Here is a 26,705-nt window from a genome sequence, read left to right as displayed (position 1 = left end):
GTTGTAGCGTTTGCCTTGTCCTCCGGGTGACTACGAATAAAACACGACTAGTCCGGACGCTAAATCTGTTCGTCCTAAACGCCCGGGTTACTGATCTGTCCATTCCTGATATATATGTATTCATCACGTAATCATAGCTATTGCGTAAACAGCATCTGATAATAAAATTCCTGTTTAGTTTGATTAAAGTAAGTAAAATGGCTTAAAGATAGAACATCAGAGTGAAAATACACAGTGTGTGTGTGAAGAACGTAAAGAAAAATTCTGTATGTATCGTGATATTCTACTTGACGGAAATGAAACACAGCCTGAGTTCCACGTGAGCGTAGGAGACGAGATGCTCTAACGTAAAAGACGAGTGCATTTCAAACGCAACCTGGACGCAGACGAGTGCCCTTCCCCACAACTCCGCTTTAAAGTCTCCGTCTCTCTAGCAGCTGTGTGTAATTACAGAAGAGCGTGTCGATGCCCCTTCAGATCACTGATCCACTCTGTAGCCAGACGAGGTCCGTGTACCAGCTGCAGGATAAAGCAACAAGGCGAGCTCTAATTGTAACCGCGCTGGTGTAGTTCAGCGCAGGTAGATAAAGCAGGTGAAATAACCACCGTGAAAGCTGCTGGAGTCGTGACAACCAGGACGATTCATAAGAACAAAGTTTTTTTGATTGCAATGAAAAGCTAGAGCCAGCACACCGCTTGCTAAAAACATGCTGTTGACATGACGATACAATATTATAGCAATTTTATTTTTTTAATTTTTAATAATCCTTTCTTCAAGTTTCAACAATATTTACCAATTGCATTACTTACATTTACTTAAAGAAATGTTTTAAAAATATGCTGAAATTTATTTTTATCCCCCCATCTTGTTCATTTGTGTAAAATAGATTATTATAGAAAGTATAACTGGAAATATTGATATAAAAAAGAAAGAAAAAAAAAAAAACATGGCTCTGGCACTTTTTATTTTTTATAAGTATTTTTTTAATATCTATTTTATTATTTTTATTTTTTTTATATAATTAATTTTTTATGTTTTTATTACACATTATTTTTATTTATTTATTTATTTATTTATTTATTTATTCATACATAGTGTAACACTGCAGTGGCACGTCTGCAAATTTAAATTTTGTGATATAATTTATAATAATAATTTAATGTTTAATGTAGAATGATTTTCATGTATTGTGTGAAAAGTACACCTTACACCCAACCCTAACTGTAAACACTAGTAATGGTTTTTTTTTTTTTTAAACTTTTCTTGTTTTTTTTTTTCTTTCTGTAAACCCAATCAAAGTGAAAAGCTACGCCTTTAATTTTCACATGAGAATAAACACAGGCAGTAAATTATGGTTCTGTATTTCTGGCTTTATTGTGGAAAAAGCAAGCAATGGCTCGAGTGAAACGTCTGAGAGCTCAACGCGACTCTGAATCCGACTTGCTGAATTAAAGAAATTCAGATTAGAGCTGTAATGGAAGAGAAATAATGCTACGTGAAGGAGCCAGTACACTACTGAGGCGCGTCGTCGGCGTCTTCGCAGAGAGATACGAACTGACTAATCTTCACTGCACGTCACTCGCTCAGACTGCAGGACTTCAGGACACTCATCACCACGCAGAAGCTGATCAGAGGCGACCCACATCCCAGAATCTGAACCATGGAAATGTCTCCAAGCTAAAGCTGTAGCACCTGACACTTCTCACACAGCTTCATCATAATATCAAGAACATTTCTCATGAGTACTAACCTGACTGTCCTGATAGACGGGATTTATATAAAGTAGCTGCAGATCCAGCGCAGTATTGACGTACCCACCCGGAAATTAGCATATCCTTGTTCTTTGCTAGCAAATTCCAGACGTACAGAGCAAATCTGACGCATGTTCCGAGCTCATCTTCGTGTACCCCGTGCACAGGTCGGCACCGGCGTGTCGTGAGTTTTATTCGGTAACGCCCTGTGGCTTCCTTCTTGCCGACAGCTGGCACGGTGCGACAAGCAATATTGTTCACCACATGGGACAAAAACAACAGTGACCACGATGGCACGTTGCTCAGACCCAGCCAAGATCAGGTCAGGCCTTCGTTTACTTTACGTAAGGTTCACGCAGAATTCTTACTAATCGCAATATACAGACCAGGCTGTAAGTGAAAGAATTCTTCATAAATAAGGAATAAAACACTCTGTGTCATGCTGTTAGAGGAAAATAATCAATGACAGGGAGATGTGGTGAAGTGGAGTTACTGTTCCCAACCTGAAGCTGATTATTTTCCTCTAACAGGACGTCCGGATGTTTTATTTCTCTTATACCACAACAATTTAGCAATGATGACATTTTTAAACCTTTTTTAAAAAAAAAAAACAGGTATCATACGCTTTATCCATTTATTGTTACATTTAATGTTATGGAAGATTTGTGAAACAAGTTAGTTCCTGTTCTCATATAGCAGCAACGATCAGTCGTTCCCCTGACTCTCTTTATTCTCTTTCTGGAAGTTAAAAAGACAAAAGAAAGACAAGAAACTCAGAAAACTTCACCTCTGACTGTTACAAAGTACTGACACTGGAGACTCCTTCCATAAATGTTAATAAACGTCCCTGACTGAATACGTCACCATATCAACGATTACACACGCTTTTTAATCCATTTATGTGCAGCGTCCGCCGTACAAGACCCTTCAAAGAGTTGTTACTATAGTAACAATAACATATTAATATAAAACGAGTGCATTAATATAAACCTGTGATTTGTAGCTGCACTACTGTCAGACCTGCTGTTATAGAAAATTAATCAACACCTTCTGACCAATCACATTCAACACTACAAGTAACAGGCCCGCTTTCTGGTCTGCACAAACCTGTGGAACATTCCAGCAAACGCACTCTTACCTTCGACTTCTTCTTCCTTCTGGTCAGGCTCCCGGTCCAATCACTGAGCCTTCTCATTCTGTTCCTGATCGCTTCCTTCGTGCCGGTGTTCTCTGTGATGGGTTTGGGTTTGGGACACGGTAACGTGAAGGAAGAGTACTGCCTTGCCCCAGAGGACTCGTCTAGAACAGGTTCTTCCATCACACACACAAACGAGGACCTGTGTTTGAACGACATCTCATTTGCAAGCGTCAGATCTTTGGCGCTGGGAAAGGTGGTGGCCATGCCGGGGTCCCGGTAAAGATGGCGAGAAGGTAGCTGCTCGTCGAAGTACTCGATGCGCACGGAGGGAAGCGTTTCTGATACCCTGTTGGGCGATGCGCTGACGTCGTCGTCGTCGTTCAGCTCGGCACCGGGACCCCAGGGCGAGTCGTACCAGCTGCCTTCTGAGCTCAGTGAGCCTCGCTTGCTGGTCCTGGTGGTGGGGCTGTTCGCCGCTGGAGCGGATTCACGATCCGGGGTGGGCACGGAGTGTGACGTGGGGGAAAACTTCAGCAGCTGGACGGGACCTCCGTTCTCATCCGGAAGCGTTGAGTTTTTAGAGATCTGACTAAACTCGACCCGAACGCTGCCGTCACTCTTGATCACGACTCTCGGGCTGCTGTGATCTTCCAGTTCCTCCGGTTTGGGCTTCCTCTCGGGTGTCTTGTATCCGTTTACAGTGTGACCGTTACAATCCCGTCCATTTTCCTCGAGGCGACCGTTCTCAGACGGCGGCATTACATGTGCTCTTGGTGAACCGTTCCACTGAGCGCTAATCCTTCTCTTTGCTTCTCTTCCTTTGGCAATGTAGTCACAATGCCTCGATATGGACGACTGATTAGACTTGTGCTGCGACAAACAGCCACGAGATACCGTTTTGGATTTGAAGCCAGAAACCCGTGATCCTGTCCTCCACCAGCCATGAGATGATAAAACCTCTTCTTTGGAAGAATGGAGCTTCACTGAATAGGGCTTCTGTCTGTTAGGGAGCGTGAAGCTACTGCTCCGAGACCCCTGTATGCTGTACTGGCTCTCCGAGTTTCCCATCCCTGACCTGGAACGCAGAGATGCCATCAGATCCAATCAGTAATGATCATCAACAGTTTTCATACACGCTGGCTTAAACTGAAATTGACGTGGCTTTGATTAGCTTTGATTTGGGATTCGTTACAAGCTGATGGGTAAACTCCAAGCATGACCAATGATTTCATGGAGTGCAGCCTACAAAGAAAGTCTGACACAGGATACAGGAGAGAGAAAGAGAGAATTCCACCGTCTTGAAAACTTACCAGTTCTAGTAATCACTACACAGCTAGAGCTTCGCAATTTGAGTAGTAATCATCGTCTTTTGGTCAGCTAGCAATCCACCTCTGTCCAATTCATCTGTTGGATATAAAAAAAAAAAAAAAAAAAAAAAAAAAAAAAAAAAAAAGAAAACATGCTTATGAGAATAACCAAGATATTAAACAAGTCCATCATTCCTGTTCATTCCACTATTGACAAGTGAACCATCTAAACTTTCATGGAGATTACACACTGTTTGTTACATGGACAAGAACTCGTTACACGTTTAGCTGCAGGTTTATTTCCAGTCAATTTCCAGTTCAAACTTCAACCGTTTCTCCTGTTTTTTTTTTTTTAACCCACGTACCACGTGTAAATCGTGTCTTGCCCGGACGGTTGGGAAAAGTTTTTGAAAGCTGCCTTTATTTCGGTCAGTGTTTATTTTTAAATGCACAAATTCCAGAGAATTTTTTTTTTCCTCTCGTCTGTGTTGCTGAACAAGTCTGCAGCAGGACGCCAAATAAAGCAACGGCCAGAAAACGCTTGTAAAACAGTGTTTCCATCCCATTACAAAAAATAAATCAATAAATAAACACTCATATCCTATACCTCATACACTCGTATAAGATACATAAAGTACGCAAAAGTGTGCAAATGTGTTTCTTTGCCAAATATTAAATCACCCAAGGACATTTTCTTTTAAGCCACGCTACCAGGCAGAGTTTAGAAAAAAAAAAAAAACTAGCATACTTTAAAAAACAAGAAGCGACGCATTTGCATGTGGTTTTAAAGTCAAATCATGCTCGAAGCACCTCAAACACCTGACTGTGGGAAAATCAGAGGACAGGATCAGGAGAACATCTGCTCCTCACGCATCCCTTCCCCAAAACTTTCCCCCATCTGACCTCCTGATTAGCATCGACACCGATTAGCGCTTCTTCCACAGAGCAGGTGGAGAGAGGAGGAGAAGCGTGCACTCTCATACTGACGAGCTGAAAGACGCAGTTCAGAGAGGAAACACTCGAGTCAGCATGAAGGACACGGAACAAAGATGGTTCTCTCACTAAACGAGAACAAACAGGGAGACAGAACTGCCATTCAGACACACAACACACAGAGAGAAAGGGTTCAGAGACACAGAGAGAGAGAGAGAGAGAGAGAGAGAGAGAGAGAGAGAGGGGGGGAGGGGGGGGGGGAGAGAGAGGGAGACGTAGAGAAAGAGGGAAACAGGCACAGGAAAAAAGAGAGAGAGAGAGAGAGAGAGAGAGAGGGAGAGAGAGAGAGGGAAACAGGCGGGGGGGGGGCAGAGAGAGACAGACAGAGAGAGAGAGAAAGAGAGAGAGAGAGAGAGAGAGAGAAAGAGAATGAGACAGGCAGAGAGAGACAGACAAGCCACAACAATGAGAGAGAAAAAGTTACAGACACACAGAGAGATGGAGAGAGAGAGTGAGAGAGAGACAGACAGACAGAGAGACATGCAGGCAGACAGATGGACAGATAAAGATACAGACAGACACAGAGATGAATAGAGACAGAGAGTCAGACATACAGATGGACAGATAGAGATACAGACAGACACAGAGATGAATAGAGACAGAGAGTCAGACATACAGATGGACAGATAGAGATACAGACAGACAGATGGACAGACAGGGACTCTGATGTGGGCTGGACATCACTGGTCCACCAGTAACCCTCAGAAGCTCACCCAAGGTGGAGGACACGTGTCTGAGTAACCGTCAGTCCCCGTGTCTGTGTGAAGGGAACGTCTTACTCACGCCTGAATAAAAACACAGCTCCACTGTCTACCGCTGAGACATCACCACTGGAACCGACTTAAAATAGAAATATGAAATATTCTCATATTTTTATTCTGTCGTCGTAGAGACGCAGACATGACCAAACAGAGCAGACGTTAGTTCCGTGGAGAACGTTAGTGCGTTAGTGACTCAGTCTCCGGCTGTGTTCCACGTGTGTTTCCACTAAAGAAAGCACTCATTTGTGCCTGAGTCACTCAGTGGAGCCGCTCGTATCTGCTGAGGAGAAACCTCTTTATCAGAGCGCTGAAACGGCTCCTCAGAGTTAAAAACCTCTCGACCTTCAACGTGCACTTAATGGAACAAAGACTCAGCGACGTGGGAGTTCTCCGGTTTCAGCCGCCGTCACACGGACGGAGAGGTCGCAAGCTTGGAAAACAGGCTTCTCCATTAGAGCTGTCAGAAGCCATTTCACCAAAAAAAAAAAATAAAAAAATCACCTTCAGATGTTTATAATGCATGTACTCTTACACAATTCTACTAAAATCCTAAACTCTGTAATTAAATGACCTTCTGAAAGGGTTGGGAAGCTGCTCTGTAAGGAAAATGCTCTGCTGTAGGCTCATTAATCACATAATCAGATCTTTTTTTCCCCCAGGGAGATTAACTGCCCACGCTATACCCAAAAACCACTTACGTCCAGGTTCACGACCAGAACAGTGTCTCTGAGTTACATCACAACAACGTGTTGTTTATTAGCAGCTATTCTCGCAATCACGTCCTACTAAAGACAGAGAGACGCGGATTTATCAGCTAACACCATCCCCAGGAACTGATATCACCCGAACTGACAGGAGACAAAGGTCGACTCTGAGGGAGGAGCACAAGAAGAGCAATCAGAAAGAAAACTGCTGTATCACACACACACACACACACACACACACTATCTACAACAACCCCATATTAACCACCTAGCAACACCAATGCGACCAGCTGGGACACAAAATCAACCAACTAGCTACACACTAGCAACCACCTACCAAATCCTAGCAACCCTATATCAACCACCTACCAACATCACAGCAGTCACCTGGGATACAATAGCAGCTACCTTGCAAACATCTAGTGCACTAACACACTGACGGCGGTGTACACTGCACTAACACACTGACGGCGGTGTACACTGCACTAACACACTGACGGCGGTGTACACTAACACACTGACGGCGGTGTACACTAACACACTGACGGCGGTGTACACTGCACTAACACACTGACGGCGGTGTACACTGCACTAACACACTGACGGCGGTGTACACTACACTAACACACTGACGGCGGTGTACACTGCACTAACACACTGACGGCGGTGTACACTGCACTAACACACTGACGGCGGTGTACACTAACACACTGACGGCGGTGTACACTAACACACTGACGGCGGTGTACACTAACACACTGACGGCGGTGTACACTAACACACTGACGGCGGTGTACACTGCACTAACACACTGACGGCGGTGTACACTAACACACTGACGGCGGTGTACACTGCACTAACACACTGACGGCGGTGTACACTACACTAACACACTGACGGCGGTGTACACTACACTAACACACTGACGGCGGTGTACACTGCACTAACACACTGACGGCGGTGTACACTACACTAACACACTGACGGCGGTGTACACTACACTAACACACTGACGGCGGTGTACACTGCACTAACACACTGACGGCGGTGTACACTGCACTAACACACTGACGGCGGTGTACACTAACACACTGACGGCGGTGTACACTAACACACTGACGGCGGTGTACACTAACACACTGACGGCGGTGTACACTGCACTAACACACTGACGGCGGTGTACACTAACACACTGACGGCGGTGTACACTGCACTAACACACTGACGGCGGTGTACACTACACTAACACACTGACGGCGGTGTACACTACACTAACACACTGACGGCGGTGTACACTGCACTAACACACTGACGGCGGTGTACACTAACACACTGACGGCGGTGTACACTGCACTAACACACTGACGGCGGTGTACACTACACTAACACACTGACGGCGGTGTACACTACACTAACACACTGACGGCGGTGTACACTGCACTAACACACTGACGGCGGTGTACACTACACTAACACACTGACGGCGGTGTACACTACACTAACACACTGACGGCGGTGTACACTAACACACTGACGGCGGTGTACACTGCACTAACACACTGACGGCGGTGTACACTAACACACTGACGGCGGTGTACACTGCACTAACACACTGACGGCGGTGTACACTAACACACTGACGGCGGTGTACACTACACTAACACACTGACGGCGGTGTACACTGCACTAACACACTGACGGCGGTGTACACTAACACACTGACGGCGGTGTACACTAACACACTGACGGCGGTGTACACTACACTAACACACTGACGGCGGTGTACACTGCACTAACACACTGACGGCGGTGTACACTAACACACTGACGGCGGTGTACACTGCACTAACACACTGACGGCGGTGTACACTACACTAACACACTGACGGCGGTGTACACTACACTAACACACTGACGGCGGTGTACACTGCACTAACACACTGACGGCGGTGTACACTACACTAACACACTGACGGCGGTGTACACTACACTAACACACTGACGGCGGTGTACACTAACACACTGACGGCGGTGTACACTGCACTAACACACTGACGGCGGTGTACACTAACACACTGACGGCGGTGTACACTGCACTAACACACTGACGGCGGTGTACACTAACACACTGACGGCGGTGTACACTACACTAACACACTGACGGCGGTGTACACTGCACTAACACACTGACGGCGGTGTACACTACACTAACACACTGACGGCGGTGTACACTGCACTAACACACTGACGGCGGTGTACACTGCACTAACACACGGGCTCGGCGTCGCTGTCCTGGCGTGTCCCTGCAGTCTGCACTGAGATTGATCGTCCTGGCAGAGACTCAAACAGCCGTATGATGATAATAAAAGTGCTCGATGTGGCAGAAATGTCGGAGTAACAACACGAAGCAGAATCATTCAATCTTTTATAGTTTAAACAGTAACTTGGCTGAAAATCACTCGCTGCAGAACATAAAGTAATAAATCTCCTTCAGACAAGGAGCGCCCGTAAACAAATCCAAACTTACCCAAGTCACAAAACTACTCCAGACCACCGCAGAGCACACACACCTGCGAGTTGGAATCAAAGAAAGCTACACGCACTGCTCTTTTTCAAGCATCCGCCCCTCAATCTAGTAAATACATGGAACAAAGAGACGGATAAAAAAAAGGAAAAAATAAAATAAATCCATCTTTTCTTACCTGTGTGGAAAAGCTTTAATCTAACATGCTTTGAAGAGCGAGTGAGAGAAATCCAGCTCTCGAACTCATGACTCGGACAAAAAAAGAGCTCTCAGAGTGACAAAGTTAGAGCTCTGACTCACACACACACACACACACACACACACACACGTGGAAACTCCCACCCTGGTGGTAAATCTGTGTGACTCTTAATCGCTCGGAGAGGGGAAAGTCTGAGAGAGAGAGAGAGAAGGAGAGGGAGAGAGAGAAGCACACACTCACTCAACGGCTCCAGTGTGTTTGGATTCAAGACCACGTAAAAAGTTTTACTTCGCTTTTACGTTCGCTGTCGAGCTCGAGCTCTGATGTCGTAGGTTTGGGGCCAAACCAGTACATAAAAAAGCGGTGGGTGGTTTGAGGGACAAAGGGATTAGGTCACAAGTAAAAATTTGATTATAGTGCAAAGAATCAGGATGCACATTAAACTCTCAGGCATTTTTTAAAATAATCTCAAGAGGAAAAAGGAAAACAACAAGCCTGTCCTGACTGCATCTATTTAATCCTGCAGCATAACTGAGGTCGAACAGAAAGTTCATTCAAACGGCTTCATTCACAAACCGCAGCCAAAAAACATGAGCAGAGCGCTACAGGCTGAGAGTTACTTCTCTGTCCACACACACACACACACACACACACACACACACACACACACACACACACACACACCTGATTGGGTGTCACTCGGACGTCAGTCATCGTGTCAAGCGTAAGAAAATTTCCATTTAAAACTATTTATTCGATCCAATGCAGTGGTGGAAAATGAGCTGAATGAATAATGTGTAATATTATTACGTAAAGCATGTTAGCTAGCTAGTGAAGCGCGTTAATACACACTAAGAGGAAAAACACATTTATTATTATTATTATTATTATTATTATTATTATTATTATTATTATTCTCTTCTTACAAAGTATCTAATGTAGCACATCATGTTTGCAATGCTGACAAAAAGTCAGCAAGTTATTAGCAAACATTCATAAAATCACATGTAAAAAATTATTCACAACTCGGAAGTATCTTTATTTTCTCTCGATATGTTTAACCATGAGGTGACTGTTAATTATAGCAGGAGAGTTTTACGATGTTTTTTTTTTTTTTTGTCCTGAAATTTTTTTTTCTCACTCTATCCTGTCGGAAACATCGTAATTACGAAGTGAGCGCACATGAACTCCACCACGATGTCGTAATTACGACCCGGGAACTCGTATTTTTCTACGAGCACCGGCTTTCCGAATAGGGGGCGTGTCAATAACAAAACGAATGTGATGCCAACAGCAGACGTGAGATTTAATTAAATAATTATGCATGTTGACTGTTCAGTTCTTTATTTTCTTTCAGTATGGCAAAATAAAAAGGCATTGGCGATGCACATTACGTAGTGTGAACAAAACGGCTTGAAAACACACTACGTTGTAATCACCGCCTCCGAACGTCTAGGCGCAAACGTCTAGGCGCAAACGTCTAGGCGCAAACGTCTAGGCGCAAACTTCTAGGCGCAAACTTCTAGGCGCAAACTTCTAGGCGCAAACTTCTAGGCGCAAACTTCTAGGCGCAAACTTCTAGGCGCAAACTTCTGAGGAGAACCTGGAGGTGGCATTAATTCGCCTTGTAAAAATACGCTCTTGTGTTATGGCACTGAAGTGCATCGTATCACCGTGGAGTTGTTTTCTTTCTCCGATTGTGGAACCTACATCTCCAACTACGTACCAACTACAGAAAAAAAACTAACACGGAACCCAGACACGCAATTTGGGCTTGTAATTTGTCTAGTGAAAAATATTGTTTAAAGAAATCATTACAAGTGTTATGTTGACAAGGTTACTGATGTGAACTAATGCTAAAGTTTGCTCATGTTAACAAACCTTAAATAATGTCAGTTAAAAGAACCTTAACGTAACGTGTTACGCAAGCTCCTTAACGTAAAGTGTTACGCAAGCTCCTTAACGTAACGTGTTACGCAAGCTCCTTAACGTAACGTGTTACGCAAGCTCCTTAACGTAAAGTGTTACGCAAGCTCCTTAACGTAAAGTGTTACGCAAGCTCCTTAACGTAAAGTGTTACGCAAGCTCCTTAACGTAAAGTGTTACGCAAGCTCCTTAACGTAAAGTGTTACGCAAGCTCCTTAACGTAAAGTGTTACGCAAGCTCCTTAACGTAACGCAAAGCTTACAGAAGCTCCATTTGTGCTCTTTTTTTTTAACAAATGTTTACAAACACAGCCACAAATTTGCCTACTTGGATACAAATGATAAATAAAACATAAGGAATATGATGATGAATATGATGTGCTTTTGGACTGAAGCAATATAAACACTTAGCGCTGAGGACGAGAAGAAAGCAACAGTTCAGTGAATATCGGTCATGTAGAAGGACGTGATCAGTCCAGTGCTCGTAATCGGACTGATTGGTTGTTAAGTGATTTCTTTTCAAACTTTTGTAAGAGGATCAGGAGTGTGAGTGGAGCTTCACTCAGCAGAGCGAGCAGTCAGGATGGAAAGGGAATGGCTTTGGCGGGATTAGTCGGGGGTTTGAGGTCGTGTATAAAGCCTGCAGGCTGTCCGGGACACAGAGCCGCACTCTCAGGGCTTAATTAGCTTCTCCACAAAGCTGAGGAACAACAGCCACTGCGTCCAGTAGATACGGTTTACAGCCAATTACAGGCAGAAACTGTCTCCTGATACATCATCAAAGCTTCTAAGAATAAAACGAAAATTACTGTATTTCTGTATTGAAAATTACTCTTTTGTACTAGAAGCTAAAATGGGCCGATTTATGTTTCTGTAAAGATGCACGTAGAGACGGAGAGAAGGGCGAGACTTCTTAAACAGACTGTGTATAAAAAGCAGTCGTGATTTCTCTACAGTCACAGCCGAGCCAAAAGATCTACACAAGTCTTCTCAGTGTTTAATTACTGGGTTTCTTCATTTTTACTTCAGCGAGTTCTCTCATCGTTTTAATCAAAATATAATCAAAGGCAGGACAAGAGTGAACAAATTAACAGCCCAGGACGAGCAGATTCCATGTCCAGGGTGTTCGTTAGTCATGTCTTTTTTATTGTTATTATTAGTAGTAGTAGCTGCCCTGAAGACAAGTACACTCACTTATTTTAGTTTTGGTGTTTGTGTGTGTGTGTGTGTGTGTGTGTGTGTGTGTGTGTGTTGTTGAGCTGAGTGTTGAGAGCTGCTCGTTCTGAATCTCACCCCCTCTGCAGCACACACATCGGACGTTAACTAGGGAGATTCTTTCGCATGCATGGATTTTCAGAATCAGGAATGCGCAGGAACGTGGAAAGAAAAAAAATCCAGTGAGAAGCTATCGAATACCTCTCCTGCTTACGACACACTGACTAGCGGTTAAAGACACAGAGAAAATAAAGACGCTAATCAGTCAAGTGTTATCTAATCTTTCACAGGAGATGTGAGAACAGTACGCTACATATCGTAGCCAAACATTCGGCAGCGACGTCAAGGGCACAAACACAACGGGCCTCGTTCATCAAACTTTAAGTAAAGTTGTGTGTAAATGTTTGCGTAAGCCGAACCAAACTAAAAACTGACGCCGGATTCACAAAAGTTTCGTAGGCTTTGATTTCCTTCGTATTATGTTCGTGTATATTGATAAATAATAATCAGAAGTAAATTACCGGATGTGTGCACACCACAGCTGATTTGCATTTGGTTACGCCCACAAAACTCCATAAAAGGTCAAGTTCACAGAGCAGAAAGTGTAAAATGGCTACTAAATGACCAAAGAAAAGAATTTCTCTGAGGTGGAAGTTAAAGTACTCATCACAAATTATAAGTTTCGAAGCCGATCAATCGAGCTTTACATTAGTTAGTCTTCTTATGCGTAAATTTACACGCGCTCAGGAGCACGAGTAGGATACAAACGTTTTTCCAAATTTATGGGATTTTCATGACTACCAATTTTTATTTTTTTTTTTTTGTAAACACTCATATTAATGATTAACGCATAAATCTGTTTTATATCCAGGTTGATAAATGAGGCCCACTGTTAGAATCTCTGTTAGCAGACGATGATAATCATAAACTTCTTAGTACTTCACTAGCTTAACTAACTCACTATACGCTATTGTTACATAAAAGCTACCACTTTTTAACCAGTGTTTTGTCCCGGAAACAGTTAGGGTCTGTTAGCTCTGTCCTTTCCCTCGACGCAAACGATCTATAGCCACCATCTGTACTGTCATTAAACACGTTACAATCCCAAGCTAACGTCAGAAACCCTAAACTTCACGACGTGTCATACTGAGATTCAGGCTGCTTTCATAAGCGCTTAAGAGCTAAATAAATCCACCTGCACTACCTCAGCATTAGCATCTCAAACGTGCGAGGTGCGGGATAAACCGCGCCTTGAACGCAGACGCAGCAAAAACACGGAAATGGATTCCGTTACTGAGACGTGCGTCAATACACCGACGACACAATCGATGCTTATTCAGTTTTTTTTTATAACTCGGTAAACCTGTATGTATTTTTTATGTTTCGTTAATATAATGCGTTTCTTTAAGCTACAAGAAAACGTACAGCAGTCCTTCTGACATTTTCTTCCTAAATCTATAAACACACACAAGTCAGCAATTAAAAATGTTTAATTACAAAAACATATATAAATATAAAATATATAAACATAATATAGATTTATTTACATAATAATTAAACATGAATATTAAAATTCGGGTGGGAAATGTAAAAATCCTAAATAAATATAAATAATGATATAAGATATACTTAAGATATACTTAAATAACAAAAATATATATATAAAAAGATGTAAAAAAAATTATATTAATATAAATATACAACATATATATAATACACACAGATATTAAAATAGTTTTTAAAAAAAACAAAAAAAAAAGCAACCTACTTACAAATAAAAAAAAATTATTCCTCCATTTTACAGCAAAAATCCAGCTGGAAATAATTATATATATTTTTTCTCAATAGCAAAATCATATCAAATTCCTTTTCAATAATATGCAAATAAAAATAAATATGCAAATTAGACACGCCACCATTTCCTCCTGCCATGGCTAACAACTAGGATGCTAGCAAACTGCGAATAAGGCAGCGCAAATTTGTCTTAAGTTGCCATGACAACCATGGGGTTTCCATATCCGAGCCTCAGAAGGCGAATCGGTCAATATATAACGTCACCGTAACAACAACCGCCATTTTATTCTTCAAGTTATCCAAGTTTCTGGTTATCGCGTCATCATCTTTGCAAAATTTGCATATCAGACGTGATTGGTTCAAAGCCGCTGAGTGACATCACAATCAGACTTATGCAGAGAAACTATGCTTCAAAATGTAAAGACGTGAACGTAGTGCCGAGCCAAACACCAGGAGTGAACCATTTAAACACCCGTTAAACATTAACACACTATTTTACCGTGTTAGTTTAGAGACCGTCTGCTTGGTCCATCTGTACCCCTCTGCGTGCGGAGTGGGTGTGTGTGTGTGTGTGTGTGTGTGTGTGTGTGTGTGTGTGTGTGTGTGTGTGGAGTCTAAACGACGTTATCTCGTCCTAAATTGAATAAGACTGACTCGACCTGTCGCGTTACAGCTCCACGGCAATCTGTCAGCGCTGGAGGAGCCGCAGTGGGTTTGTGAGATGGATTAGAGATCAACCGGTTCATCCGTCACACAAATCTGACCGGTGAGGAACAACGGAGGTCAGAGCGAGCCGGTCGGGGGGCGGTCTCTCACACACACACACACACACACACACACACACAGTGTTTGTACATTGTTCTTGGGCGATATTGCAAAAAAATAAATCATATCACGATATTTGAAGACGATACACAGTGCATTACGATATATCGTTTGGAGGAGGTTTTGCTAACAAAGTGCATTAAAAATTTCACTTGAATTTTGTCCGACATTTATTATTTTTTAAAGAAAGCAGGGAAAATTGGTACAAAAAAGTTTTAAATGTCCAATCAGCTACTTGTCGCAGTGCAGATTATTTTTACAATGTATTATAGAAACGACGGAGGAGCGGAAATCTTTTGCAGTCAAGCGTGCAATTGGTCTGAAACTTCGCTTTCCCCTTTCTGAATTGGTGAGAGAAGGGGGCGTGGCCAGACGGAGACACACAGCACATTTCGTGGAAGCTGCTTATGAGTCAGATGTGGCTGCAATAGTGTTTAGTCAGGGTTTGTTTTTATTAATTACCTGTAACACATAACGAGTTATTAGCTGTACATAAGCTCATTTCTAAATGTAAATAAAATTATTACCACAGTAACTACACGCTCTGTGCTCTAATAGCAGCGAACTTACTGAATACAAAACATGTGAAAAGAAAACACAAATTACGAGATACAACACGCTTTATTTTTGCCGATTTTAAAGCCGCAGACACGATGTTTTCCGACGGACCTTCAAATCGTCCAACCTGAGAGCCATCGCGTTGGAATCCATCTGCGCTTCCTGATACTATCGACAATCATCCTGAATCGAGAATCAAAGCAGAATCGTTTAAAGACTGACTCTAGTGAGGAATCGATTTTTTTTTTCCATCACTAGTGGCAGAATCGCTGACTCTGCAGAGTTTTGTAGGTTTCTGATCGATCACAGGAGACAAAACTACAACAACTACAACTGAATTCACAGTTTCGCACCTCGACGCCGAGCAAAATAAACCGAAGCCGTGTATCAGGAGTAAAAGCTCCGAGCTGTTCAGGCAGTTAAAGTTAAACGTCTTCAGTCTGCGTCTTAACATCAGAAACTCATCACAATGAGAAGAGGTGATGATTCAGCAACGTTTCTTTAACTGTCATGAAGTCTTTAATCATCCTCTATAACATGGGCCGTGTGTGTGTGTGTGTGTGTGTGTGTGTGTGTGTGTGTGTGTTGTGGGATGGAGCTATTCTGAGTGAATTTAAATCACTATTTTAATCCAGCCCTCATTCAGAGCATGTGCTGGCAGCGGCTCAGCTGATTAAAGCTCTGTTTAAGCCTCTAAATCACTTCAGGACACGCTGTTACAGGAAAATAATCAACGTTTAATGTTAATCAATGTTTATTATATATTTATTGAAGAGTAAAACATCATACTATTATCTGATTGTAGTTAAAGAAGTTCTCTGTTATACTAAAGCAGCGGTAAACACTCGTTCCTTCACCAGCCTCTCTTTTTTTCTCTCTCTCGAGTTTAATAAGAAAAATAAATAAACTCTTCTGTCCTGAAGATGTCGGAAAACTTCAAGTTACAGCTTCAACCTCTGACCAGAAACCTTCACCATATCGACACTTACACACAGCTGTTTATATACCGAGGGCATTAATATGAACCTGTGATTTGCAGCTGCACTACTGTCCGATCTGCTGTTATAGAAAACTAATCAACACCTTCTGACCAATCACAATCCAGAATTCAACAGTGCTGTGGTGTAAGCCTCTTATTCCACACATTCACACTCGTGAGCTATCAGAAGAGCAGGTACGATAGCTGAGACACACACCAAAAGTGTCACGTGGTACGTTTACACTGCAACGGTCAAAGAGTCGGCCAAGCAAATGGTCATTTATTTATCTTCTGCTAACAGTTCTTCTGCTGACGTGTCTGTGCACCTGTTTCCTACGACCAATAAAACACAACAAAGCAACCAAATGAAGATAAAAACACACTTTACACCAGCAAGACATTCAGCAGTCAATATATTGCTCACTTTAAGCGTTTTGAATCTTCTCTTCTCTAGAATCCTCTAACTTTATAAATTTTATCTCTGTTTTAACTCCACATGTCAGATCTCGACGTTGCTAAACCCTGAAGCAAGGCTTAGCACGTAAGATAAAGTGGAAATGTAACTACAACGATGGTGTGTAAAGCCTGTAAACACACATGTGACCACAATGACATGAGTAATAAATGGAGAAAAATCATTTCAATCTCCATTTTTCTTCCTCGGTTCAAAAATCGCTTCTGTGCTACCGAAGGAAGATGAACGACGTACAGGACGATTTAGTGGAGGGTGATGACTTGCTCTTGTGTCACTGAGAGTCCATGCTGGGGGAGAAATGTATCTGGACGCAGGAGAACATGATCAGGAGCTCCGGGACACGGTGCCTCTCAGCGCTGTGAACACATCTAGAGCTAACGGTGTAACCTGCCAGAGAGCCGCTGGGGCGAACGAGAGAAAAGTGCTGACACGTCAGTTCTCCTCCTCGTGGACAAGGTTAGGACACGCTCTGAGCGCACACACACACACGCACACACACACACGCACACTCAAACTTACACACCATGGCATATTTACTCTGGAATGAGTGGCTTTACACACACACACACTGCTGAGTGTACCCAGGGAACACCTGCTAGACCGAACACCTCATGAGCATTCGCTCTTTCACACGTTGAAGCTCGACAGAATGCTTAAGCTCTTTTTACGGATGCTTTCACACCTGCCTTGTTTTGTTGGTGTAGAAGCGTCAAAGCGTTTTTCACTCCACACACTCCTCCTGTACGAGTACGCACCAAACGACTGACCAAAAAAAAAAAAAAAAAAAAAAAGCAAATCTCAGGTGTTGTTCCTATCTGCGAACACAGAATTAACCGAAATGGATCAGATCCCTGGTTTTTTTTGGACGCTGGTTTGATGAACACGAGACGTGCGCTGATGAGGAGACCATCTTGGGATGTGTGTATGCGGGTAACGAGGTCACAGGCTAACGCATTTAGCATACGTGGCTGACTTTACTCAAATATCCAACAGATGGTCGCAGCACTGCCTCCTCCGACACCTTACCACAAGCGTCTCACAGGGGGGCGGGAAGAAAAACACCACAAACATCACAAACATCACGGTTTGCTTTAAAACTCCTAGAATGAGTTTAGCAGATTTGAGAAACTAATAAGCGACAAAGTGGGAACTTTAGCTCAGTAAATTAGCACAAATGAAAAACATTCATGTATAAACCTTAATCAATAATTAAAATTAATCAGTAATTGCCGTGGTTACATCAGCGTTATCATCTGAGTACCAGATAAACTGATATTACTGACGCTTGTTGTCGTTGTGGATAAACATGAAATTCTCCATCGAAAGCGAAACTCCTGCATTAAACAGCCGCAAATCGGGGGAAAAAACTCGGAAAAAAATAAACTCCAACCTACAGCCGGATGATACGACCACATAATATCCATATCTCGATAAATAAGGTCACAATATGCTTTTCCGTCATATCATAATTATTTTTTTCATTCATTTTTATTATTAATAATAATAATATTTTTTTTTTTATAGGTACATACTGGAAGCAGCTGATTTGATGTTAAGATTTTGTGCTTAATCTTTAAAATTGTAAAAAATCTAATTCTAAAAAATTACAAAAGAGTAAAATTCTAGTTCCTAGCAAGGAGCTGAGAGTTGAGGAAGGACACGAGGACAGATGGATGTGCAGCTGGACGAATGTTAAGTGTTAAGTGTTTTATGAGCGTTACAAAGTTAGAGTGATGTCCTGGATTTTTTTTTTCTTTCTGGGAACCAGCCTCACTCGCAAAAAAAACCCCAATTTAAACAAGGCAGAGTTTTTTTTTAATCTTGAGCTGACATCCAGGAGACACGAGTGGTGACTAAAAACAGCTTCAAGGACAGGAAGCTGAAATTCAAGTCAAAAGGTTAAAGGTTAATAATAGAGGGAAAGTGAGGAGCGCACGCAGGAACAGGTTACACTCCGCATTTACGCCGCTAGCAGCTGATTACAGAGCCTACGGGAACTCGTGCTGCGGTTTCTCCTGCTTTCTGGGTGCGTCTGTGATCACAATGCTTACAGCAAGCCTTCATTTCTCACACTGCTTCATCTTCCTGCTTCAGGACGTAAAGCTGGATGAATGCGGATCAGCACACACACACACACACACACACACACAGCTCAGGAAGGTCGAGCGCTTCTTTCAGTGATGTTCTCCACGCAGCTATAGCAGAAGCGACGCTGGTTGACCTTGAGAGCAGTCTCGGGAATGGACACAGCAGGAGCTCTGATATGGTTCACGTGTAACGGATCTGCCCCTCGGGAGGGTCTCAGCGTGCAGTATTAAAGATTCAGAGGCTCACATGCCACACTGAGAGCCCGAGACGAATCCTCGGGCTTATCGCCAACGATAATAAAGAAAACATTTTAACAATGCAGTCTGAAAACCAAACCGCTGAACTCTGCCAAAATCCAGACAATAGCCAAAGAGGCTTAATAACTATAATAAAGTGTTTTTCCACTGCACATTCCGACACGAGAGCTGCCTCAAAACACAAACCAGCGGAATTTTAAGTTTCCGCCAAAGACTGGAACGAGCAGAGTGACGGCGGTGAAAGCGTCGTTATTACAGAGCAGGATCACGCCGACGTGGAGGACGAGCTCGAGTTCACACTGGCCCTGAAGGAAAGACTTAATGATGGAAATGTTCACGATTACAGTAATGATGAAGTGAGAAATAAAACTCTGCGTGTCATGCTGTTATAAGTGATGAAGCAGAGTCACTGTTACCACACTGAAGTTAATTATTTTCCTACAACAGCACATCCACAAGATGATTTATTCTTCTTACACAATTACAAATAAATGATAACACGTCATACATTTATAGTTACGTTTAGTTGAAGTTACTTCCTGTCTGTTATAGCAGCTATAAACAATCGTTCCCTCACCAGCCTCTCTTTTTTCCTCTCCTGAAGTTAATAAAAAAACTTATAAAAAAAAAAAGCACAGATTTCTTTCTTAAGAAATAAAAGAATAAACTATCAGATGGGACATTCGACCTTTTTCAACCCTGAATGACCCGGAACTGGATTTGCTCAGTTGTGTTTGCGATTCACCTTAAAAGAGCCTTTTATAAAACCAAACCTGATCCGGTGTCGAGTTAATGGAGGCGGTGAATCGCAGCCAGACGAGTGCTCAGTGGTGCGAAACGTTAAACTGCTGTGTTCCACACTGCTCCACTTACACAGGCGTGTTAACACGTCTCCTTCTTCACGTGTCATCAAGGACGTCATCAGGGACGCCGCTCCAATGAAAACGAATGAACGGGTGCCAATAATTTAACGTGAATGTTATCATACTTATCATAAAAAAACACTAAGTTCAGAGAAACAAAGCTTATGTGTCAGTGCGAGAACTAACAAGCATGCATGATTACTGTGTACACCACAGCGCTGTTACATTCTGGATTCTGATTGGTCAGAAGGTGTTGATTAATTTTCTATAACAGCAGCTCTGACAGTAGCGCAGCTGCAAAATCACAAGTTTATATTAATACATTATTGTTTCTATAGTAACAGCTCATTCATGGGGACTTTTGCAAATAACGTGTGTAATCATTGATGTGGTGAAGTTTTCTGTAGCATTTATTTATTCATTCATTCATTCATTCCAGTGTCTGTACTTTTTCAGACATCTTCGGGACAGAAGATTTTACGCTTCTTCGCAGTTTCTCTGTAACACGACAAGCTGCGATTTTTTTTTTTTTTTTTTGTCTTATTAACTTCACGAAAGAGAACAAAGAGAGGCTGGTGAGGAAACGACGTTCTCACGTAAGTGAGAACAGGAACTAACGTCTTTCTCGGACGTTCCACATCATCAAATGTAACTATAAACAGATGTGTGTATGGCGTGTCCATTGGAAGTACATGACAGCTTGGAGTGTTTTATTCCTCTTACAGGACAGGAAAATGCCAATGCTAGCAAATTTTTATTTATTAAAAAATAACCAACTTTTTATCTCTTTATAGTTACATGTGATGCTGTGGTAACTGTGTGACGCTCCTGTATGATCAGAATAAAGAGCAGTGTTGAAGTTATTAAGCGATTAACTCTATAGACTCTACGCTGTACTGCGTTTCTTATTTATTCAGGTCGTCCTGAAATAAAGCCACGGTCTCTAACTCTAATCTTGGTTCATGGCTATTCCTGGTTCGTCACTGGAGAAGCTTTATGCTAATCCGTCGACGGTGTTAATGATGCGCCCGAGACAGCGACGTTTCCACTGCTGACGTTTCCATGGCAGACATTAACACTATTTCCAGCCGAGTTTTCAGTGAAATGTTTCCTCCAGCACTTTCTCATGCGGTCTGGCCTTCGAGTGTGCACTCGCCGTTAAAGGGTTAGCGGTCACGGGTCAGCGCTATCCCACCATGCCTCACACACTACAGGCCTTTTGTTGGGCCACCACGATGAGGCGTTCACATGGGAGTGGAATTTTCCAGAGCGCTTTTCTGTGAGCGTTTTTACAAACAGCTCTCTCAGTTTAATTATTTCAAACAATCACATTTTTATATTAGATATCACCATGCGGTTCGCCTCTCCTCCATCAACAACAACGTGTCTGACTGTGTAACATTTGCGTTCATTTATATCTAACTGCATATATTCTGCATTAAATTCTTAGTAAAAGATAAATGAAGTACAATTCTGTAGAAAATAAAAGTATTTTTTGTTATTTTTACCACAGTAACTGAAGCCCAATACAAAATACAACAAGAAAACCTTTGCATATACGTTTGCGTTGGTTCATTCAACACTTCGGCAACTGAAAAAACATGGAGGGATGGAAAGAAAGAAAGAAAGAGTAAAAAAGAAATAGCAGGAGGAATGCGCAAAGCAAAAGAAAGAAATCGTTCACATGTGAGTCGACTCTCAATGACAAACGACACGTCACTATTTTTGACTCGTCCAATCACGAGACACGAAGCAGCCGTTAATAACGAGTATTTTCCAGATATTCCTCCGTACTCGCAGCTCCTGAACTCGTTCCATTCCGTTCATCCCGGTGTGATCCTAATCCCTGCTGTGAACAGGAAATCTCTCCAGCGTGCGTCCTCTGAGTTTAGTAATTTATCTCAGGGGTCAAAGCTTCTAATTAACACGCTGAAGTTATTTTTAGCGTATTGTCCGAGATGCTTGCTGGTTCTGATGATCTGTGATGTGAAGCGTTGGGAGATTTCTGCTGTTTTAATTAGCGCTTATCGTTTTTAATGAGCTCTGCTGGACCACGTGAGCGGCGTCTCCGTGGGACCTCGGACGCGAGAGGCGTCTCCGTGGAACCTCAGACACGAGCGGCGTCTCCGTGGGACCTCGGACACGAGCGGCGTCTCCGTGGGACCTCGGACACGAGCGGCGTCTCCGTGGGACCTCGGACACGAGCGGCGTCTCCATGGGACCTCGGACACGAGCGGCGTCTCCGCGGGACCTCAGACGCGAGCGGCGTCTCCGCGGGACCTCGGACACGAGCGGCGTCTCCGCGGGACCTCGGACGCGAGCGGCATCTCCGCGGGACCTCGGACACGAGCGGCGTCTCCGCGGGACCTCAGACGCGAGCGGCGTCCCCGGCGAGGATCCCTCAGTCACTGAGAAACGGAGGAGAGCTTCCTCAACGAGTCACCAGTGTGGTTCAGGATCTCAGTTCCAGCTGTGTGTGTACTTCTGATTAAAACTAGCGTGTGTGTCTGTGTGTCTGTGTGTGTGTGTGTGTGTGTGTGTGTGTGTGTGTGTGAGAGAGGGACAGCTGGACTCAATCACATCCATCACAGGTTCGACTAGCGATCAGTTCAGACGATCGAACGTCCGAGCGTCCCTTCATACACAGCACAGATAAAACATGCGTTTTATTACTCTTCATTTACACACATTATAGTTCAGTGACGACCGAAACAACTCACAGCCTCAGTGTTTAAACCTTTAAACACTAAACAACAAGGGAAATTAATAAACAATGCTGCGTTCACACCTTCACGTTTTACACGTCAACTTACAGGAAGCTATTTCTGGTCAACGCAAACTTCTAAAAATTATAAATTCAGAGAATTGCTGAGTGACAACAAGCGCAGTTGCAGGAGAGTAATGAAAACAAACATGGAGGACAAAGTGAGTCTTGTTAGTGAGCGAATACGCAGAGAATTACGACACACTGGATGGAAAATTATTCCTAAAAACATTAACGTGTGTATTTTCGGGACGTCCCACTTTAACCGTCACAGTCACGTCACACAAGCAGCTCAAACTCTTGTGATTTTCTGCCTCCAAAGCTACAGCGAAGACAAACAACCTCCTCATGACCAGAGTTCCACCAATCATTAATCCATCTGCATTACTGAGAGTAATAAATCGAATCTACACAGCAAGCTCAGCTAGTTAGTTAGCCGATACTAGCTAGGAAAGGTGTGTGCGTTGTTATGGTTACAGTGTGTGTCTCACCTGAGACATTATTTGTTCACATCAGCACAAAACGCTTTCAGTGGAAAGAGTGAAAGCAGTGCGGTTGATGCATTACGTTCAGACATGTTCTGACTACTACAGTATAAAGCTGAATAACAGACACGAGGTCTTGAAGAGACTCGTACAAATAAAACACAACTGCACTCTGAGTACGCGATTCAAAACGAATAAATGATGATGATGATGATGATGATGAACAAAAGGAGAAAAAAAAATCATTCCCACTCCCTCAAAAACAGCAAAGCCGAGCGCTGAGATCAAACACGGTCTGCAGGTTTAACACGTCTCTTCATCTCCTGCTGGTGTTTAATCTTCATTTTCTTTACAGGTCACGTGAGCCGAGGCGCAGACGTGACGTGAAAGGACACAATTAGAGCTGAATCTCGGCATTAATCTTTTCGAGGCTTTCAATTTGTCGCTGTTTTAGGGGTGACGACCCGAACACGAACGTACCGCACGCGTCCATCTGCTCGCTTTGGGATGATCTTTCTCTCTCTCTCTCTCTCTCTCTCTCTCTCATGGTCAATTAGCAGGTGACATTAGCGTGTGAGGGGGAGCAGAGACTCTCAGTGAGCAGTCTTTCCATCTTAATTTACCACAAAAGGGTCAAACCACCAGTCAAAGACACGACACGGGTTTATATTAACGCACTTGTTCTAATACGTTATCGTTGCTATAGTAACGGCTCATCCACAGGGACTTGAATGCGGCGGACGCTCCACGTAAACGGATTAAAAACGTTTATTTAACATTACGGAAGGAGTCTCCAGTGTCAGCGCTTTGTAAGAGCCAGAGCTGTAACCTGAAGTCAGGACACACGAGGTCACACTTTGCGGTTTCTCGGGAATATTTCAAGCTGTGCTTTTTTTTGTCTTACTAACATCTGAGAGAGGAAAAAAAGAGACGCTGGCGAGGGAACGACAGTTTATTGCTGCTTTAACGTAAATAAGAACAGGAAATAACCTTACATTACATTAAATGTAACTCCAGCAACTCCTTTGTTACTCATAACACGCAGCTATCCGTAATTTAAGTATCGTGATGCGTGTTGTGTGTCGTATAAATGCCTCCAAGTATCGCGAGGTATTTTTGCCGTGTTGTCCGTCTCCGCTGAACGAACTTCCCTGCTCTCTGCCGTGTGTAACTCTAATCCACAGTCTCAGGCAGCAGCTCAGTTTTCCCGCTGGATACGTGACGGAGTGTCCGCCAGACGTGCGGTAGGGAATTCTGGGTGTACAGGAAGAGGAAGTCTCCCACACCGGTCATTCGCTCGTCTGCTTGCTGCTGGACGGTGGAGCTTTTCCACACCAGTCTACACTCACCTGCTTTATATAGCTGCTCACGCTCACACACACACACACACACACACACACACACACACACACACACACACACACACACACACACAGCTGTCTACAGGCAACACTTCAGCCACAGATAAATATAATCTTACCCTAAAAAAAAAGAGAGGAATGTGAAGACTCCAGATTTTGAACGAGAAAGCCCAGACGTAAAGAGAGAAAAGATTTAAAGGAATTAGACTGAAAAATAAATTGAAAAATAAAATGAAAATCAGCTCTGTTACACTCTGGGGGGCATTTATTTATTTTTCCTGCCATGGTGTGGATTCACTGGTGCCCTTAGAGGGAAAGATCCCTTCAGTACCGAGAAAAGAGATATTTTGCGGTTATGTAAATCCAATTAATATACAACAGCAACAGCCCAAGAGCTTATTCTCCATCATCTGAAACTAATTATAACAGAAATAAGAATGAGAACTGTGTATATTTCTGCAACACGGTAAACTTAATACAAAAAGCTGTGTTTATTTGCATTATAAACTGTTTCAAGAACATAAATGAACTCTGTGTTTACATTTAATGTTGTGAAACATCCATGAAACAGGTATTAACTCCATTATAGCAGCTATAAACAGTCGTTCCCTCACCAGCCTCGTTTTCTTCTCTCTAAGTTAATAAGACAAAAAAAATGCAGCTTGTCACGTTACTGAGAAACCGCAAAGAAGCGTAAACTCCTCTGAAGACATCAGAAGTTACAGCTTTACCTCTGACAAAGTTCTGACACTGGAGACTCCTTCCATAACTGTTATGTAAACACATTTCTCCTTACTGAAAACTTCACCTCGATGAGTCACTTGTTTACGTGGCGCGTTCGCCGTAAACGTCCCTGTTACTATAGAAACGATAGCGTATTAATATAACAAGCACATTACTATAAAACTTTTATTTTAAGCTGCGCTACAGTCAGAGCTGCTGTTAGAGAAAATTAATCAACACCTCCTGACCAATCAGAAGCCAGAATACAGCGGCGCTGTGGTGTAAGAGATTTGGGATAAAAATAGTGCAGCTCTGGCTCTTGTAGTTTATATTCTCAGAAGGAAGAACAGTCTTTAGGACTCGAATGTTCATGAGCAGAAATAGCACTGCAATGGCACTTGTGGTTTAAAAAAAAAAAAAAAAGTCTTATTTTTAAAACAGCGTCCTAAGAAAAGAAAAGGTTTAAACACTCGGTCTGGGGCCACGTCCTCGGATCTAAATTTGCTTAAACTTCTGAACAAGATTTGAATAAGTTCAACAGGCTCGTATGCGAGGGTCAAGCAGCAACGCTGACTCGGTGAATAAACGCATAAACGCAATTTCCTGCAGAAGCACCACTTCTGTGAGACGTAAAACAGTAATAAATAACCCGTGTGTCACTTCAGCACGGTCATTAAGTGAGCGGTGTTTTGTTCCCATGACGGATCTGTCGGTGCCTAATGGCATGTCTGGGCCTCGCTCCTGCAGCCGCCGTGTGTTTGTTCTGTCTCCTGAGCTACGACACACTTCCAGGGGTCTTTGTGTTATTGCTGAACCTGACACCGCACCCTGCCATTAGAGAACCTCCCAAACATCACACAGCTCCGCTTAAACACCACTACAACACCGCAGAGACAGGAGGAGGAGGAGGAGGAGGAGGAGGAGGAGGAAGGGGATTAGTCTTATCCCTGCCTGGTGGAGATGGTATTTAACACCACTCACATTTCTATACTCCACTGACCCTGAAATATTAAAA

At 43.0% G+C, this 26,705-nt stretch overlaps 1 protein-coding gene across 8 annotated transcripts in view; it reads right to left on the bottom strand.

The window, feature by feature from the left end:
- The window catches only part of tiam2a (TIAM Rac1 associated GEF 2a), a 93,098-nt gene that overhangs the window by 47,190 nt on the left and 19,203 nt on the right, over nucleotides 1–26,705 (bottom strand). For 5 of the 8 annotated variants that reach the window (XM_034307879.2, XM_034307878.2, XM_034307884.2 and 2 more), the window contains exons 2-3: nucleotides 4,201–4,294; nucleotides 2,891–3,965 (exon numbers count right to left, since the gene is read on the bottom strand). In XM_034307879.2, the coding sequence (XP_034163770.2) occupies nucleotides 2,891–3,958 (1,068 nt within the window). In that variant the 5' untranslated portion in view covers nucleotides 3,959–3,965; nucleotides 4,201–4,294. Of the gene's footprint in view, nucleotides 1–2,890; nucleotides 3,966–4,200; nucleotides 4,295–5,007; nucleotides 5,239–9,357; nucleotides 9,509–17,835; nucleotides 18,666–26,705 lie in introns of those variants that run through there. The other 3 variants (XM_053237478.1, XM_034307880.2, XM_034307881.2) reach the window with 3 other exon arrangements.

Source organism: Pangasianodon hypophthalmus, chromosome 10 (genome assembly GCF_027358585.1).
Source record: "Pangasianodon hypophthalmus isolate fPanHyp1 chromosome 10, fPanHyp1.pri, whole genome shotgun sequence".
Taxonomy (NCBI): Eukaryota; Metazoa; Chordata; class Actinopteri; order Siluriformes; family Pangasiidae; genus Pangasianodon; species Pangasianodon hypophthalmus.
The sequence above is the reverse complement of the archived record's forward strand: the minus strand, read 5'-3'. Positions and strand labels throughout refer to the sequence as shown.